At 34.9% G+C, this 19,911-nt stretch overlaps 1 protein-coding gene across 1 annotated transcript in view; it reads right to left on the bottom strand.

The window, feature by feature from the left end:
• The window catches only part of CNTLN (centlein), a 199,609-nt gene that overhangs the window by 78,149 nt on the left and 101,549 nt on the right, over window positions 1–19,911 (bottom strand). Inside the window, 3 exon segments of the mRNA XM_069002458.1 lie at window positions 11,538–11,663; window positions 14,421–14,542; window positions 19,520–19,645. Coding sequence (XP_068858559.1) covers window positions 11,538–11,663; window positions 14,421–14,542; window positions 19,520–19,645 — 374 coding nt within the window.

Genomic DNA, 19,911 nt, shown 5'->3' with positions numbered 1-19,911 from the left:
TGTTTCAAGACTAGGCAAGAAATGGCTTATGTTAACATCCATTTAACTGTGTTTATACAATTTTTTTTCTTTTAGGACTTTCCATGGATTTCATATTTTACAATTACTACAACTACAAGCTTGATTTAGAAAAGAAAAAAAAAAGTATACTTTAAACTTTTTGTACCAGATACCAAATATTTTTTCCTTCTAATAAATCCAGTAGTTACTAAATGAAGTGAAATAAATTACAAGTTTATATTGCAGATGAGGTTAAGTACCTTTCCTACTTCCTATTATAATATTAAGTGGCACACATACTTGAGCACAACTTTCTTTCTCAGGAGGGAAATTCAACAATGAGTATATAAAGGAACTGCAGGAGAAGCACAAACCTACAAAAATTGGGAAACAGTCTGCTTTAACTGTCTGCTTTGGCAAGCAGTAACATCAAACAAGGAGGATGCTTTCAGTTTACCTTTCACAAGTCTCCTAATGACAATTTATCAGTTGAGAAGCAGAGTACTTTATAGTTCTCTTCTTCTTACTATGTTTCTCTACTGTGATAACCATAGACTTTGTTTTGAGTTCTACATTGCCGTATGTATTTCAATTTAGAACTTGACTTGACAGAAATAACACAAATACAACCATGTAACCATAGAATTTTAAAATTTCAATTTTAAAAAGAAATTTCTTTTTCCTCAAAAGATGCTGATTTATAAATCTCATATGCTGCATTTATTTCCTTGCTCATGGTTGTATTTGTGTTATTTCTGTCAGCATCTCATAAAGAAAATCTCAAAATTATGTCTACCAAACAGTATTAAATCCCCTCAAACTTCTAAGCATTTTGCAAGAAATGAGGAAGAACTAGAAACTGATGTTTATTTAAAGATGAAACCCCTGTACAAAAGGAAGAATATGCTACTTAGGTACCTAAGTGTTGATAAGCAAACCATACACAACATCACAAACACAGTCAAGTTCTAAATTGAAATACATACAGCAATGTAGAACTCAAAACAAAGTCTATGGTTATCACAGTAGAAAAACAAAAACTTTTCTATGGAAAGAAGTTTGTTCTGTAGACTCAGAGAAGATAAACCTCTGAACTATAATTCAAGAATGAATGATGAGATTTGGATACAATGAAAACCCACAGGTCACGAGAAAAGACAAAGCAATCTAAGTGTGGGTAATAATTGGTCACTTCCAGCTCAAAAATTCGTATCTTCACACTTTGTCTCTTCACAAAGATGACTACTGCATTTTACTGTCTCTCTCACATTTCTGTTGTATATTCATTCTATTACTTAATTCAAGTTTAAAAAATGGAAGTTCCTGGGATATAATTTAAAATAATAGAGAGATACCAGATACAAACTTTGCACAAGTGTTTATCAAATACTGTGAGCTATTTTGACAACTTACACACTATTTTTTATTGACATGGGGAGTAGGTTTTTCAACACCTTGCAGGGTGTTGAAAAGCCAAAATTCTGCAATTAAGCTCTTATACATTAATAAATTTATGGAAAAAATAAATAAAAACGAACTAAATTTGAATGGGTTTTGAAAGTAATACAAAAACTGTTCAGAATTGTCTCTGTAAATTTACACAAATAACACATACATAAATAATGTCAGGCAAAGAAGATTCATTACTAGGAATACGTATCAGCAATTCAGAACAAAAGAAAAGAAGTAACCACTGAGTTAAACTTTAATAAGGTTTCTTTAAGTCTAAACTCAAATCTGCAATGGTAATGCTAACACAGTGAGCCACTTCTAAAAACCTGCAATGTTGAAATTTCAGTTATCACTTGGCCTTTATGTAGATGCACTTTTTTCATAGGTTTACTTTAATCACAATGGATTGTTTTTTTTAAACTGAAAAGATACAAAACATTTTCAAATCATGTCAAACATGTCAAATGTTTTCTGATTGCACTGTAGGAGTCTTTACAGTCCTGATTAGTTTACATTCAAGGTTTAGAGAGTGCTAAAGAAGACTGTATAACTGGAAAATGTATCCTGAAAATTTACAGTAACAACATACCAAATTTGCCAATAATGAAGGTTACGCAACTATGAGTGACACACATGACTGCTATTTTTAATTTTAGGACTACACTAATCTTGTGTCTGTCTACTAGATGAACTGAAAATGGTCTTTGAAAAGTCTTTCAGCTTTTTAAAAGATAGGGGAAAAAAAAAGGCCGGTTTTGCAGTGTAGTTGAAAGAGTAATAAAAACTAGCAGACTGAAAAAAGTCTAGAATTTATGACTTCTTCCAGAAAAAAATGTCTTGCTCTTATTTATACTCACATGTTGTACTTTCTAGCAGCATTGCCAAGTTTAAATGATAGCCCATCAGATGGGAAAAAAGTGACTTAAAGCCATACAAAGCCTAGAAACTAGTGTACTGCTTTTCAGCTTTATGCACGCCTTAAACTGCTTAATGGCCTTGAGCCTTCTGCAAAAAGAGGTTATGCTGCTTGTAAGTATATCTGGTAGATTTTATTCTATTCCTTCAGTAAATCTTTGTCAACAATAAGCATTTTCTTATCTGCTTCCAAAACAAGCTGACCTTCTGACGATGTAATCTACTTGAAAGTATTTTCAAAGATTGCTTTGTTGACAAGAAACAGGGCAGCAGCAGTCCTAGATGCTCTAGACTAGGTTGTCAGAGAAGAACTTCCAACTCCAAGGAAGAGACATTAAGTCCTTGATTTAAGAGGATTCAGCACCCTAAATTAGCAGGAATCCATTGGCATTTCCTAGAAGACTACCAGGATCTTCTAATACGGCTGGTCAGAATTCTAATCACGTGTTTTTACATTCTGAGAATAACCTCAAAGCCCTTGATTTGCTACAAATAACTTCATGAAAAAAGTCATTCTTCTTACTTGTAACGCATACAGAAAATGCACCATCAAGTGCAGGAAGTGTGCAGCATTCTGTTTTATGTAGAAATGCTTCATTTCTATCCTCCAACTATGATTGCCACAGTCTCACTTGGCAGTCTGAAAACAAGGATATTCAGAAATCAAGAGAGATCAAATCTGTACGAAATAGCTTATGGTGGTATTGCATTTATTTTTCAGGGTACTGATCTTTACCCACAATTACACAATCTGCTGTTTTCAGTATCATACAATATTCTGGACTCTATTTTCTGCAATATAATTCTCTTGATTATATAATACTCCTCCATTTTTTTAGTTATTTTTTAATACCAATTTGGAATACAGGAAGAGGTAGCATATTAAAAACTGTGCAATGGAATCAGTTATTCTAAAAGAACTACCTCCCATTTCTTTTAGATTATAGCTAGGCATCAGCAAGAAATTCTTTGCAACACTTGCTTACTTATCAAGTTACTAGAATAGGAGAAATGCTCCACCATCTGCATATAAGCTGGGCTTCTGCAAAATATACCTTCATGCTGGAACAAAATATCCTAGTACTCATCATTTTTAACTGTCAGCAGTTCTAAAGATACCATCAGGAGCTCTCACACAGCTCCAAAGCTAAGGTACATATATACCTGCACACTTAGGTCCCAATGCATTAAAGAAAAGGTAATTTTGAAAGACAGCCTGAACTACAGCATAAACTTTCTCTCTGCATTTATGAGTTTAAAGGGTTCCTTCCCTCCAGAGTTGCTGACCCTGGGTTAACCCATTGCCAGAAGACTCTAGTTAGTCCTCCAGCAAACAACTGCCTCCTGAGTAATGCACATCCCGTAAGTCAGCCATTGCTCATCAGCAGCTTTCAGCATTCACAGGTAAGACAAGCAGGAGACTTCTACACTCCCCTGCATACAGATAAAAGGAATTAGGAGAGCAGGCTCATGGCAGTCTAAAATAAACATCCAAACAAACAATAAGACATTTTTCCCATTTGTCCCAGGGAATTTTATCTGGAAAATAAAACCATGCAGAGAATCTAATTTCTAATAGAGCTGAATACATAAGATGGAATAACCCACAGAGGAAACCGACTCCTTCCCAAGGATTACACGTTGTAAAGACCGCAGCAGGATGACTCTTTGGAGAAATAAGCACAACCAACCACAATCTCCTAATGCATATTGTTGCTGGTATGGGCAGATATCAGGGGGCTAGTCCAGGAGCTGCAGCAGTCAGGGAAGACTTCCTCTGAGTCCATGAGGTTAACTATTGCCTTTTCAAATGTTTTTCTCCAGAGTCATGGAAGACTGTTAAAGACAGGAAAGCCAAATTAAGAAGAAAATCAGACAGAAAAAGACTGCTAAGCAAGCTTCACATGCTCTTTATCACAGTCCTTAAAAAGGGACAGCAGCATTGCTTATTACAGTACCAAAAAAAGTAAGTTTTAAAGACACCAGGTCAACATAGCGTCACAGAATTTTTTTCTTATCCAAAGCTTAAGCTGAATAGCCTAATAATCCTTGCAAGGAAAATAGAAAAAGGACAGCAGAAGCAGCTCTGTTTTCTTCCCCTCAGAAAAGAAAGGTGCTTGAGAAGAAAAACAGCACATCAACATAGAAACATCTAGGTAAGCAAAGGTGAATTGCACTTTCTGTTCTTTAGACTTCAAAAGGGTAAAAATTCTGCTCTGTAAAACTAGAGGAGAATGCACATGCGCATTACACATACTTCTGTAAAAAGCCCATACAGAAAATATACAAAGAGGCTGTTGTAAATGGTCTCGTATGTCATAATGTTAACATTAATTTTAATTTTCTGCTACTTCAAAATTATTTCGAGTCAGGAAAACCAAGCCAGACAGAAACTTTATCCAACTTTTACAGGTGAAATACTACTCTGACAGAAATTTGTCACTTTGCTCCTACAGCATTATGATTCAAGTACATTTGCCTGCAGTAAGAGCAAAATATGCTCTTTTTATAGGTCTGTATATTCACGTGTCAACAGACAGCCTTGGGAACTCAGAGCAAATCTGGGAGTGAGTGTTTGATATAGACTGTGCAAGAGAGCAAAAAGCATTACATATGTCTGGGGATAACACTGCCAAGGTAAGAGTAAATCAAAAAATACTAGCATTACTCCCATTTTGTGATCATTCACACTATCCAGAATGATTTATTGGAATTCCCTTACACTAAAAAATTGTAAACTTATAGTTTACAATAAGAAATGTATAGTCTTAATTAACCAAAGAAATGAAGAATTTGACTACATAGAGTCTTTGAACTATCCATCTTACTTGTGCATTCACTTCCCAGAAATATGTCTTTATCATTCTTGTTTCCCAATTCAGTCACTTGTAGGATGGATGAAAATTGCAGAAAAAGGTATCTGTTGGTGCTAAGTAAAGTCTCTCTGATTTACAACCCACATTCAGGAGCAAAAAAAGGATAAAAGCAACTCCCCCTTCAACAGTCCAATGTCTGTTCACACAGCAAAAAAGTCAATAGTGTCATAGTTGTCAAGAGTGACTTTTGAGATATATTTCAAATTAACAGTCACTCCAAAGCTAAAAGAAGCACTAGTGACTAAGATAGTTTCAACATACAGCATAACCTTTAGTTTGCAAAAAGATGGTAAAAACCCATGCCTAACATTTTATCTACCCTTTAGTAATCTTTTATTTGTTTCACTGTAGCACAAAATACAGCTTATTTATCAAGAAGTGTTTAATGACAATATAAATGTTACATTGTGTGAATTATGTTTATTATTTTAATTTGCAGTTTTTCATTTCTTTAAAATAAAACCATCAGAACAGCCTCATAAACAGTGTTTTTACCTGTAGTTAGTTCACAACAGATTCAACCTCAAAGGCCTAGACTGAGGTACCACTGCCATCAGCATAACTCAGAGAAGCTCACAGCACAAGGGTACATCTTCCATCGTATGAATATCAAGAGAATTGTGCTGTTCTATCAGTCCTTTTAACCTTTATAAACCTAAGATGACAACACACTAAAGTCTCTTGCCTACAGCCTGTTGTTAGTATGGAGCTGGTTTTCAATAATGCAAAAAAGGATAAAAATTAATTTCTTAATTTATTTCTTCCACTGAAGTATTTGAGTTTTAGGAAAATTTTGATGAATCTATGTTTATTCTCACGTGATTGTGTTTGAAAAAAGCAAATACAAAAATTATTCTTAGAAAATGCATTCTGAATTTCTTATAAATTAGAAAAAGATCCAAAAGCATTAAAATAGGTTAAACTTTTGCATGTATCTGCATATTCTGCCTCATGCAAAAGACAGCTAAGTATTTTATCACAGAGATCACGCTGGGCCACAATATAGGTCCACTTAGCACCACATCTGACTTTCTAAAATTACAAAACAGTACACTTTAGGAAAGAGTTCAAGAGATAAAGCAAGAGTATATAAACAATGTTTAATAACTTTCATTGTAAAATATTATTTGCACTCTCTGAAATAAATGTCTCTATAATTTTGCAAAATTCAGTTGCTGAAGTTCCATATAGTATTATCAAAGCTGAAATACATGGAACCTGGAAAATTTGTGATTTCCCTTCCAAAATCAGTACTATGTAAAGGAAAGTAGAAAATTAGCACTGTATGTTAAATTCATCTTGACAAAATATACCAAGCACTGCTACCCTTACCGGAATTCCCAGAACTTCACAGAAGGTACTGTAGAGGAACTTATTTTCATTACTCACTCCTTATTCTCTTAATATAGCAGTTTGACATGTTACTAGCAGTTAGTGTGCTTTGGAGTTAAAGATTGTAGGTTTCTAGGCTTCTTCTATGAGCATTCGGTAAAATTTAACATGACACACTTAGTACTTGTTTTTATACATGCATATATATGTATATGTAGGCTAATAAATCAGACACTTCCATCTGAATGCTGAAAACCTTTTGTCTAGGCCAGACAGGGAGATAGAAAAAGACAGTTCTTTTGCAGGCAGCATGCTTATCAACATTACAACAACTTATTTCTAAACCAAATAATCTACAGAAATCACTCTGATCCAACAGCAAGGCAAGGAATAGTACCATGCAAGCAATACAAAGGGGAGCTAACAGAGAGTCCTTACCTTTCTTCACCATCTCTCTGCTATTTTTGTCCCTGAAAATGCTCAAATTTTACTATTAATGCAACTTTAATTTTGCCTTTCCCTGCTTCTGTATCATGAAAAAAAAATGTTAAGCAGCATGACTCATGTTTTCAATATGAAAAAGTTCCATCATACATGAGAAGGCACATACAAATCTCTGCAGACGAGTCTAATAAAATATGAAAGAACAAAGGAAAAACACAAACACATCTGATATAAAAAACCACACTAAGTCCTCAAATTTGTCTGTTAGCTAGGATGCAGGAAATTACAAGATCTAGTGGACGTAGGTAAGATATGTTCTAGAGACAAGGTTAACAATTAAAAAGCATTAATCTCATAATCCTGGACAGAACCCTCTCACTGAAAAAGAGTTGGTTGACACAGTGCCTTGTGAAAATAAACCTGGAAGCTTGCTAGAAAAAAAGAACTAATTCTCTTCACAAAAAGGGCCATTTTGTTCATTATGTAAAAGCCCCTACATGAGTGCATGTGGTATTTACATTTCTGACTTTGGTCCTTTAGAAACATCTTTTAGAAACTATATTCTGCAGTACAACAAATACTGCTGATTTCTTACATTTCAATTTATTTTTAGTGCACTACTTCCCGTTCTCACACTTGAGCCTGACTGTCATTTTCACTGAGCAATGTTCAGTTAGGTCAGTAAGAATGCACTTTGTCAAAACCCTCAGAACAGTCACAACACCAGCTGCAGAACTTAGACTGAATTGCTTTCAGTAGAATGAAAGGTGGTATTTCAGATTTTTTTTTCTATCCAAAACCTAAACAAACCCATATACATAATCATTTTAACTACAGAATTATTAACTGCAGAAAAAAGTAAACAAAAGCCCTGACCTATTAGATTTGAGTAACTTACAGTAAGATGTCTGCTATGTCCCAGCATTCCTAATACTGAGAACCAGAAAGATTACTTTACAGAGAAAACACATAAATCAGAAGAGCTATATGCTGTAGGTGACACTTTTTAACACTGATGTAGCATACATACACTTTGTTCCAAATTAATCTGGTACATGATGTACCTATTGAGTTAAACAAAAAAAAAATACTGCGGTATTTGGATGTTGCACAAAACCATAGAGATTTAAAAATAAAAGTCTTTGATGATCAGGTATTTCCTATTGCCTGAGACTGTCAAGATTATCAAAACTGCATTTTTCAGCAAGTTCTCTAGTTAAAAAATGTAGGGGGGATGATACATTCGACAAGCAAAGGAACCAATAAAGGCTACATTTGTTTTTCTTATTGCTAGCATTCCAGCACACTTAATTTAGCTTTCCTCCACCATACCCATTCTGATAGCTAGAAAAGGCAAGAGGCATGACATGGTTTTGCTGGTACTAAGATAGGCTCCTGTTACTAGTTGGTCACATACCACTATACCAGGTATAAAACAGTTGCTTTACCTCTACAGGAACAAGGAAAGCAGAAACCATGTCTTGTTTTCCTAAAAAAGGAAAGCTTACCAAAAACATTTATTAAATAGCTGCTATAGAAGAGGAAAGATACCACTGAGCTTGTAATGATTCCATATGATTTAAAGACCCAGAGCACACTTCCTATAATGGATGACATGCACAACTACACAGCACTCATACGGACAACAAATTTCCAGCTAGCTGTGAAAATGATGACTTATGTCATCATGTCTAATGCTGAAGAATGCTGTATGTCAAATAATTGAGTGTTGCTGGTATCTATTACAAGGTCGCTTACAAATAATCCAGAATGAAAGATGTAAAATTTTAAAGATTCCACAATAGTTTATATACAGTCATCTATACGTTTCCAAAGTCTGTACATAAAGGCCAAAGGGACAGGATATCCCTATGCTCCAACTAACTAGCTTTTGATATGGAAATGCCGAAGTAGTTTAAATTAGCCAGCCTGCAATTAAGTAGCAGAACAATTGGATGTGTGGCAAAGCAGTTCTATGGAGTGGGACCTGGGGGGTCCTTCTGGTCAACAAGATATCCATGAGCCAGCAGTGTGTCCTGGTGGTGCATTAGGAATAACACTGCCAGCAGGTTGAGGGAGATGATCCTGCCTCTCTGCTCAGTCCTGGTGAGGCTGTTTCCAGTTCTGGGCTCCTCAGTACCAGAGAGACATGGAGCCCCTGGAGTGGGTCCAGTGGAGGGCTAAAAACATGATTAGTGTATGTGCATATTAAAGACATTTTACATTATTGCTCTCCCCTCAGAAGATGGGAGAGAAAATCTTTCTTACAGATTGAATACATAAACAAGCAACAACAAATAATCCTATCTTCGTAACACTCACTCTTTGGCCTAGTCAGAGAGAGAAATTGAACATATTAAAGTTAAAACTACTTAAACCAAAATAAAATCCCTACACAGACAGTCTTCTTTAAGCAATAGTGCATTGGTTCTGGTTTATGTATGTTCTATGTCAACTTAAGATAACAACCAGTAGGGTCTATTAAATTAAGTGCATTCACAAAAATTTTGGGCTAACCTGATTTACTTAGACTGCTTGTAAAATTACACATATAAGCAACTGGTCCAACTCCACAGATCATATCCTTTATCCGCAGAATTTAAATAACAATATATGAAATATAAAGAAGCTCTATCCACAGATCTAAAAAGTAGAGTTTATTTTAGTTTAATTTAGTATTGAATTTCTTAAGAAAATGAGCTGAAATCCTGAAATAGTGACTTATTTCAACACATTAAAGACTGTCACTATTAGAGAAAGACAGATATAAACCCCACAGTTATGCATCCATTTCTTCCTTACTTCAACTAACATGAAGTGACATTGCCCATAAGGAGCCAAACAGGACCTAAACCCATACAAGTTCATCTTAATGAACACAATGCTGCACTGGCTTCTTACTAAGTACTTACCACACGGAATTTTATGAACCCATTTTGTATTATAAATTCTGTATTTCGAAGAGCTCAACTGTTTGCTCATGCCACCTCACCACAGTCTAGTCAAGGTCAATGATCTGCAACTTACCAGACATAAGGCTGTTCCCATAAATGTGACTGCCCAGGAACTCTGGAAAAGCAGTCCAACTGTACAAACCTTCAGGGTGTGCAAAATACATAAGCAATCTCTCTTGCACGGCTTTGTGTGAAAAAAGTTGCTTACATTATTGCTCTTGAGTTACTACTGCCTGTGGTGAATGTGTTCATTAGTGATGGAAGGAGAATTACATGTATGAAATTACATATATGGCAAGAAAGTGTTCTTTCCTACATAAAAACAAAAAATGAAAACCCAAAAAATAATTGCATGTGATAATTTGTTGTTATAGCTTCAAAATAGCAAACAAAGATATGACAACCAAGTGACAAGAACAGACACACAGTTTTAACTGGAAGATATAAGAATACCCCATGTAACACAGCTACTGGCAATATTGCCTATAATACACCAAGGGAGCTTATGGTCAACACAAGGACTTACATAGAACAAAACAATTTGCTACCGTTGAAATTCTGAAATAGCAGCCTTCATGGTATCGCCACAAAATGGGTTTATAACATGACCCATTGGGAAAACATATTTTCTTCAATGCTGACAAAAACAAAGTCTGAATAAAACTTTCTATGATGTCTTGGTTCTTAAATTAAAACAAAAAAATCATCGTGACTTACAGAAAGTGTTAAATCACAGCAAAGGGCTAATTATACCATACTAACTTCCTTTTGTCTAGTATAAAAGGACATTTTTTTACTTTGCCTGGCTGAGTGTAATAGCCTATGAATTATGAGATCAAAGCAGCAAACTGTATGTTTTCTAAAGTAAGAGTTTCCTTCACCAAGTTTTACACTTACTACAGCTGAAAGAGCTGTGTGAAGGGATCAGCACTAAACCCAAAGGACAGGCTGTGCACAGCAAGAAAGAGAGCAACTCCCTCGTGCTTTTTGCAGGTCACTACCAAGGACCATGTTAGCAGATCCACACCAGACCCTTAACAGGCAGCTCTGCTGCTACCAGTAATTAGCTTGGACAGCTCTGGCTCCAGGAGTAGCAGCAAGGCTACACCATAATGAGCTCAGCTGGGATTAGCAGGACAGGGCAGGGAACCAAGAGAGCTGAGGCATTCTGCATTGCGTATGTATCACAGAGATCAAACAAGGATGGCTGGCTAGGTTATCCCCTCACCACCTCATTCCAAAAATGAAGCACGGCAGTGTGTAAAATACAGGCTAATGAAGAGCGACACCTCCAACAGATGAGAGCCACATTAATTAACACAATCCCTAGATCATGGAATACAGTTTCTGTTAGTGCTAGCAAACTTGTAACTTGTCACTGATTTAAGGGGGAGAAAGAAGGAAGGAAGGAAAAAAAAAAGAGCTGATGTTTTCCTTTTCTGCTTTTGGTAGATGTTTTTATAACAGAATTTTGCAAGGAATTCATCTTGTATGGCCTGTAAAGCACTTCAGAAAAAACCCAGTATGTTTCTTTATTTAAACACCATTTAAGAAACAAACTCACTTCTCAATCTACAGTTTTTTGTGTTCGCTTTTGAAAAAAGCCAGTTCATTCCACACTACATCAGGATCCTCTTGACAAAGCTGACAGAAGCCTGTATACTGGTATCTGCTTTTACTATTTTCAAGTCTGTTTATGAGTAAAACTAGGTTGTTCATTTTCAAATATCTAAATATTTTAGGAGAACCAGAATGAAAGCACCCTTGCTTTCAGGAAATACAAATTTTCAAGTACAGCATCCAGTGAATCTAAATTTTGTATGAAGTATATGTTCTGAGGCATGAAACCTTAACTGTGGTAATAAAGAGAAGTTCAATTACATGGTTTCAGACATATATTGTGCTAGTATGACACCATGCCTCCCAGGTGACATGAGGCAGAATAGTGTCACCCACATTCTGATGACATTACTTCAAATATTGTTATGAGAAAGAAGAAGTTAAAATCATCACATAATCTCTTGAAAATTAAGGGAGAGACATCAGCTCCCCTAAAGCCTCAGCAAGCCAATCTGGAAGTTGTAACTGATGCCCACTCTAAATCAAACTGTTGTCCTACAGTTTAATAAAAGAATTAACTATCTACAGACAAGATGATGTATTATGAAAAAGTGTAGTGACTTTAGAAGCACAGAAAAATAATATTAAAATATTTAACAGTTTATCTGTCATTAAAATATTTTTAGGTATTTAAATAATGCCAAATATAAAAATTGTATTAAAAAATCCTTTATGAAATTAATTTAAAACTCTGCAATCTAAATTACTACTGGGCATAGAAATAAACTGTTAGACAATGTGGTAACCTCCTAAGGCCCCCATCATCTTTGCAGTCACGTACATCAGTGGAAGTTGTATGTACACTGACAGGTGGATTAGGTCCCATCAGCTGCCATCTCAATAACAGATACTAATCTATGAAGAAAAAGGAGAATGGGGTCCTCCATCACTTACAGAGGATCAGAAATGCCACATAAGCACCTGACACTGAGTTCTTAATGCATGATTTACATTACAGCAGCACTATACAGCTGAGATACCAGAATAACAGAGTCTTATTGTTACAGACTGCTTTTATTTGTGTCTTGTCTACACTCCTTTGTTTAAGCACAATAAAAACAAAAACCAAACCTTCCCTAGTGTGGCTTCATACAATTCTCTTCTGATGACAAAAATTATCAAAACCCTGTTATTTTCAGCTCATCTTAAATAGTGATGAAAAAATCAAATGACTTAACTGAAGACTGAGCATTATATTTTCCCCAATATCTACTTTTTCCAAATACATTCCTGATGGTCTCATTTACTTTAAACAGAAGCAGAAGTCACCTTTGGCTCTCTTTCCCTTTTCTACTTCTTTTTGTTTTTTCAACTCTCAGAACCAGAACACCCAGTGCTTCACTGCATATCAAGTTTAAGATTTTACTGTCTTTATCTAGCTCAATTTTTAATCTTTTTATCCTTGGCCTCTCAGTGGATATGAATGCCTGTTTAGGTACAGACCTAGAATTAAATAATTTCATTGAATATAGTAATTATCATCCCTTAGTCACTTCAAGATTGCACTAAATTTAAAACAGTGAGCTAGAAGAAAAAAATCCACATTTTTCCTAAATAAACAAAACCTTTTCATTGTAATTTAAACAACTCTATTTGTCTTTATGCTTGGGTATTTCAAAAATGCTCCTCTGCTACCATCAATGCATGTAGCAATTTTGTACTTTACTATTGTTTTCATCCACACTTTTTTTTCCCCTTTTTTAAAGACAAACCACTCCTAAGTAAATGCCAGTACTTCAAAGCAATGCAAATCTACTAAGATAGGCCATAGCATTACTTATATATGAGGAACAGTTTATCATTCACAGTAGGATGCTTTATGTCACCCTGGACTCTGAACAGCTACCAGTTTTGCAGCATTTTCTGTGACTCTCTTCTTGTTCAGAGAGAGTTATAAAGTTAGTGTCAAGATTAGTCAGTATTGCTCTAACTGCACAAATAATTATTTTTAGTAAAACACATGTTTACTGAGCTGTAGGTGCATGCTAAAGCCCTGCTAAAGCCACAAGGAAATTACTTTCTTGAAACTGGTCCTGAAAACCAGCAGTGTTTGACAACTGAACTGATAAGAAATGTTTTCATACCTCCAACTGCATCTGTTAACCAAAAATTCTGTCTGCTAAGGACGTAAAAAACAAGAAGAATATCTGCATAAAATTTTCACTGTTCTGTATAGAACCTAAGGGAGAATGATATACAGAATGTTCATTATGCAAATTTTATGTGGGAAAGGCTTTCCTCTTTCCATTAGTAAAGATCTATTACTCCATTTTTTTGTAAAATTATAAAAAATAATTTATTTTTAAACACTTTAACAGATGAAAACACCCTGCTATCATGCACATATTATTTTTCCCCTATAAGGAAGGAGATTTTAGCTTCAGTTAATATTTGAATCACTAAATGTTAGAGAGGGTATTATTTCCATATTTTAATGAATAAAACTATTTTTGAAAACTATTTGAAACATAATGAGGAACTGTTGTGTTACAGAAAATTAAAAACATACACAGTCAACAAAATAGTGAGTGAGGAATTAGACAAACACAAGTAAGCAGTCCTAGCAGATCTGTGTCCAGTACTCAGTCTCAGAATGAGATACTAAATAAAATAAGTCAAAGTGTCAGCTCAATATATTTCCCTTGGTTTCAACTATAATTTTTCTCATATAGGGGTAAGCCATGCATTCTGATTTAACAAAGGATAGTCTTGATCACCACATCATAGCTTCTCCCTTCAAATCAAATTCTCTTTTGAATACCTATGTAATACTTTAATTCAGATTTTTTGTGTAAGGAAAGTGTTTTTAATGAGCTATGTAACTTACCTGCTATCGCCCTCTTCCCATTGCTTTAATTGCTCTTTTAGCGCTCTGTAGTTGGTCTGTAACATCTGCAGCCTCTCTTCGTGTTTTCCATAGGCTGCTCTTAGCTCATAAGATTCTTGAAACTATAAGAAACCAGAAAAACAAAATTAGAGTTGGACAAAATGTAAGAGACTGTTACACAGCTCACATGAAAAAAAAGTTCTCTTTTAACAACTACCATGAGACTCAGAAATCTAAGCAGAAAGATTACGAATCACAGTCCTTGAGGTCAAAGTTTTCTTATTACTACTTCAGAAAATTTTGCTGATTTGGCAATTCACTTAAATATTATTTTCATGCTGCTGAAAGTTTCAAAAATTTACTACCAAACCGTCAGCTTTCATCTGGCAAATGCATTGCCCTAATACATTTAAAAATACATAGGCTGAAAAAGGATTATTGGCATTGTTTCTTTATTCGAACTACTCTTTTTTTTCCCAATGAAGAACTGATCTATGTATTTTCAAGGGAAATACTGGCCACATGAAAATTCTAAATTTAAATGGCTTCAGGATTTCTTCACATATCAAGTTCTTTATATAAGTATATATACACCTGCAACAATCAGACTTTGTCCTCTAGTAATGCAGCAAACAAGAAATAAAAACAATTTTTATAATAGCTTTTATATAATGAAAACCATACCAAAAAAAAATGTACAGAACAAAAAGCGAAATACACCTTGATTTATATTACTGGATAACAACATGTAAGCTTAAAAACAGACTTTTCTAAATGACAATACAGTGCTCTGCAAAAAAAATTAACACTAAGAAGAAGCATTTCACAGTATAAAGCAAGTCAAACTCTGGTATACACTAGTAAAGAATTCACCAGTAAAGAATTCTGCTGTAGCAAAATCTGCAATCAGAGCTTCATTCTCAGTTCAGTGGGAGCTCTGCTTTTAAAGCAACTATAGAACTAAATAAATCACAACACTTTATTTGCAAGTATTTACTGCTTATATGCAAGGAAGACTTTTCAGCATTAGTCAATAAATTAGACAGACCAATAGTCAGAGCTGCAAACAATAAAAACTGAATCCCACTATAAAAACATGGCAAGGGTTTCTAGAGAACTGCTAACTACAAAGTACCTATACTAAGCTTGGCTTATCAAATGTAGTCCAGCCTTCATGATGCACAAAGCTGAAAGATACCAGCTAAAGTTTCAAACGGTACTATATGCAAAATTCCAGAAGTTTTCTGGAAGTGACTCAGGAAACACAAAGAGAAGATTTAGGAACAGAATCAGGTCCAAAGTGACCTTACCATTAAATACTTTCCCAAAGAAGTGGTGGTAGGGTTTTTTTTTAAACAACCTCTAAACCAAATACATTTATAAATTTTGAATTGTTTAAAAAGTACTTTTGACTGTTTTTAAGTGACTCATGTATATAATAATATATACCAAAATGATATTAAAAACAATCACATAAATAGCAATATAAATCTTAGACTAAGAACATAGAGACCATTATCAAGCTTTACAAGAGAAAATTTTTGTAAGAATCCAATTATAGATGTTGTATTTTCAAAAGAAGTTCATGAAAAAACTGTTCTGAGAATGGTTGATACTGCTAGCAAAAACTGGTCAAGTCTGGCAGGGTACTGGAAAATAACGTCTTCAACATAAATCGTCAGAAGCCTATTAGTGTCAATGCCCTTTCAGAGATGCAACCAACTGTAGAATTTGGCCTTTCCTATTTATGAATCTACATTTTTCATTATTGCTTACCTGTTCTATTATCCATTCTGTTACAGTTATTGCCTTCCCTTATCACTTGCCCTGCTCTTGCAGAAATAGAAATTAGACAATTAACTGCCCTAATAACTCTCTCTCCATTAAATTAAGCACTTCAGGACTTTAAATATACACTGAAATTTCCATAATCTGTTAGATCTGTCTCTGACTGTATTATGTTATATTTAATAACTAAACTGTCTTATACACAGTTCTGTATATATTTACAGAAATGGGACAGTACAACCATCTCTAGCAGTGCTGGACCACCAGATTATTCTCCAGCTGTCCACTGTCATCTGTAGCACTTCTCATGAAATAATGAAAAACAGTAACACAAAGTCCAACCTGCAGGAGAAAAAACCCAACTGCCTATGAAAAAAAAGCCTTCTTTTTTCTTTTTTTTTTTTTTGGCAGGCTGCTCAGACAAGTCAAAAGATTCTAATCACTAATTCGAATTTTTGTTGAAATTGACCTTCTGTTATAGTAAAAAGAAAATTTTAAAAATTGCACTCATTCAATTATTTGACTACTATTCTTAGGCTTACAAGAACTGAGGCATCCAATCATTACAAAAATAGTTTCTTCCACAAACAGTTACATGTATAAGCTGCAATATTCATCTATTTTCAGCATTTCAACACTATACATGGAACAGGACTATAGATGAAATCTGAAGTAAATGTGAGTGTGGTCTTGCTCACACAAGTATTAAGGTGGCCTTAAAGACTGATGTGCATATTCTACAATACATATATTAATTACCTCCAAAAATTTTAGAACCTAGAAAGTATGATAAAACTCAAAGGGAAGAGCTCCTCTTGCTTTTGAGACCTCTCCAATTAAAGGGAGGATTATCTCCTCTAGGCTACACCAGCGATCACAGCTCTAGAAGCAATACAGCAGAAGATGAATATATTTTCTTAATTTGTATCAAATACCTACCTCTCAACCAAACTCTTACCCACTTCTTAAAGACCAACAGTAGATTGAAGTACTTATGCTTTGGACCATTCTAAGTAGCAGCTTGATAATTTATTTAAAACCCTAAAAATACTCTTATTTATTTTGACGTTGTCTTCTGTAAACAAGGGTGCAACCAGCCATGCTCTGTTACTTTTTAGTATGTCCAGAAACAAAGCCAATTCTGTATAAAAACGCTGAATTTATAGGATCTCCCCATTTATATTAGCAACAAAGATAGTAAGAGCCAGCTTTTCTCGTTCACAAACCAGTCAGTTGAGAGAACTCGAAAATCTGTGAATGGGACCTTGAGCTTTCCTGCTCCTTTGCAATACTGACTGGGGCATTTATGTTCCTGAAAACCGCATAAATAGAGCTGGTTTTTTTTGGTTTTTTTTAATTGTTACCAATTTTGCTAAAGGACTAATGTATGGAGTCACAATTTCATGTTCGAGACATGCATCATCAGTGTGTGTATTGATAGAGCAACCATTTCTCTGAGCAAGAACATTTCAAATAATCATATAGACAACACTTTGTTTGAAGAGGCAATAATGCAAGGACCAGTTTTGAAAATGTTGATCAAATCCATTTTTCTTTGTTGGAAACAATGCCTGATAGAAGGCTACTATTAAGAAATCACAGAATAGCAATAGAAATATTCTGCCATTAACTTTATTGCAGCCTAGTTCATGCTGGCAGTAGCCTTATTGAAATATGAATGTAGTGCCACAACTTATTATGCTGACCTGGGTCTCTATAGCTTATTTTCAGCCGATTAAAGTATTCTGCAAAAGAAGCCAAGTAGATGAAATTTCAAGAGAAAATGCAAGAATTTCATGTGTTCACTTTCAAGGTGAGACTTAGCCCTTAAAGACATCATGGGTGTCTGTGATAGAGATCCCACACCTGTAACATTGTAAAGCTCCTCAGATTTATAAATTACACTTTAAGATTAAATAGAAAATAAGTAATGGCAGTATGGTGAATGGTACAAATTATTATATGAGGTTATGCAGAGAGAGTTCTTTCTCTTCTGCATCTGCTTTCCTTCACTCCTCTTTCCAGAAGAAATGTTGAGCTCTTTATCATTTAGGGCAACAACAATATGCACTGACATGGGAGTTTTGCTTCCAAGGGCTGAACAGATGCAGCCCACAGTTCCAGAATAATCTGTAGCACCAGTGTCAGACAGGGCAAGTAAGAGTAATGAACAGGAAGCCTCCCAAAGGCCAGTTCTCAGGTTTAGCTGCTGGGACAGGCCTTAGATTTCTCAAAAGAGAGAAAAAACACAAAATATTAGTTTTCTATCTTCAGGAACAAGACAACCTGGAAGACTGAATTTGAAGTCTAATAACCTTTCCTGTCCATATACTCTACATGTGTTAAGATGATGCACTAAACTCCCCCAAGTATACAGAGGGGTGAACTGTGGCCTTTGTGCTAAAATGCAATTCCCATTTACAATTTTTCTAAAACTGACTTATTACTATGGTTGGTAGAGCTCCCAAATTTTTCACTTACCTAACATTTACCACAGCATGTTCAATATAACCAGTTCTCCTTTAGGCTACACATACTTGAAAATATCTTCCAAATTCCATAACTGAACAAAGATAAGACAAAAAAAAAAGAGAAGGAGGAGACGGAAGAGAGGGAGGGGAGGATGAGTTTTACTTGTTTGAAAAGATATGACTCAGGGCTTGTGTTTTGCATTCAGAGGTGCAATTTTAAACCAATCGTTTGTTCACAAGGTACTGTATTTATGTAGCAAAATATCAAACCAACAAAAACACAGCTACAGAAATCTGTGAAACAGGGACAAAATGAGAAACTGTAAAACATGCTCAATTAAGATTTTCTATGAAGGGGTGGAGCGAGTGGAATTTTTACTGTTTTTTTTTTTTTTTAACAGCATTTATTAGATCAGCAACTAACTGAGCCATAATTTCTATGATTTCCAGGGGTCAATCTGTTTCAAGTAATTGACTTCAGCATTTTAAAGTATGGGTCTATTGTACAGAAAAAAATTCTTTGTAGTTTCAGTGTTTGTACTTTCTGATTTACTTCATACAAACACATCAATTTCTTGGAATACATATTCTCAAACACAAACTTTGAAAATGTATTTAACAAGTACACGTTATTGATGACAGCTCAATTAAGCTTCCACAGGACTGCAGGATTATTCACACAGTAAAGCAAAAACTAGTGGAGAGTGCTCTCTGATCCAAACACACTTACAGTCCACAACAGTATGTGTATTTTTAATTTTTAAAACGTCTGTTTTGGTGTATCTTTATCTATGTAAGCTTAGCTAGCAGGCTCTTTATTTATTTTTATTTAATGTTCACCTTTAGCTGTAGTGTCTTCTCTAAGTTTTCAATCTTCCTTTCAGCTATTTTAAGCTTCTTTAGCTCCTCTGACTCTCTAAAAGAGCTCTTTGGGGACAGAGACCTTGAACGTTTCACAGGTGGTTCCTGGAGAATAAAACAAGGACATGGTTGAACTAGTTGGAACACCGGATTATGAAAGACATGCAGAATTAAAGAAGAAGTAATTTTGAATACTAATAATGAATTATAAAAAAAAAAATCTGCATGGAATACCAGAGAAATAACAAGCAGAATTACCACAGCGCTACCACTAAAGGTTTCTCTGTGACTCGTTAATGAGAATATTCATTTACATTTACATTGTTTCTTTCAGAATAATGATGTCCCATTAGGGAAGACTAAAGGGTTAT

The sequence above is a fragment of the Aphelocoma coerulescens genome (genome assembly GCF_041296385.1).
Source record: "Aphelocoma coerulescens isolate FSJ_1873_10779 chromosome Z unlocalized genomic scaffold, UR_Acoe_1.0 ChrZ, whole genome shotgun sequence".
In the NCBI taxonomy this organism is placed as follows: Eukaryota; Metazoa; Chordata; class Aves; order Passeriformes; family Corvidae; genus Aphelocoma; species Aphelocoma coerulescens.
Note: the sequence above shows the minus strand (reverse complement) of the source record. Positions and strands in the feature narration are given on the sequence as shown.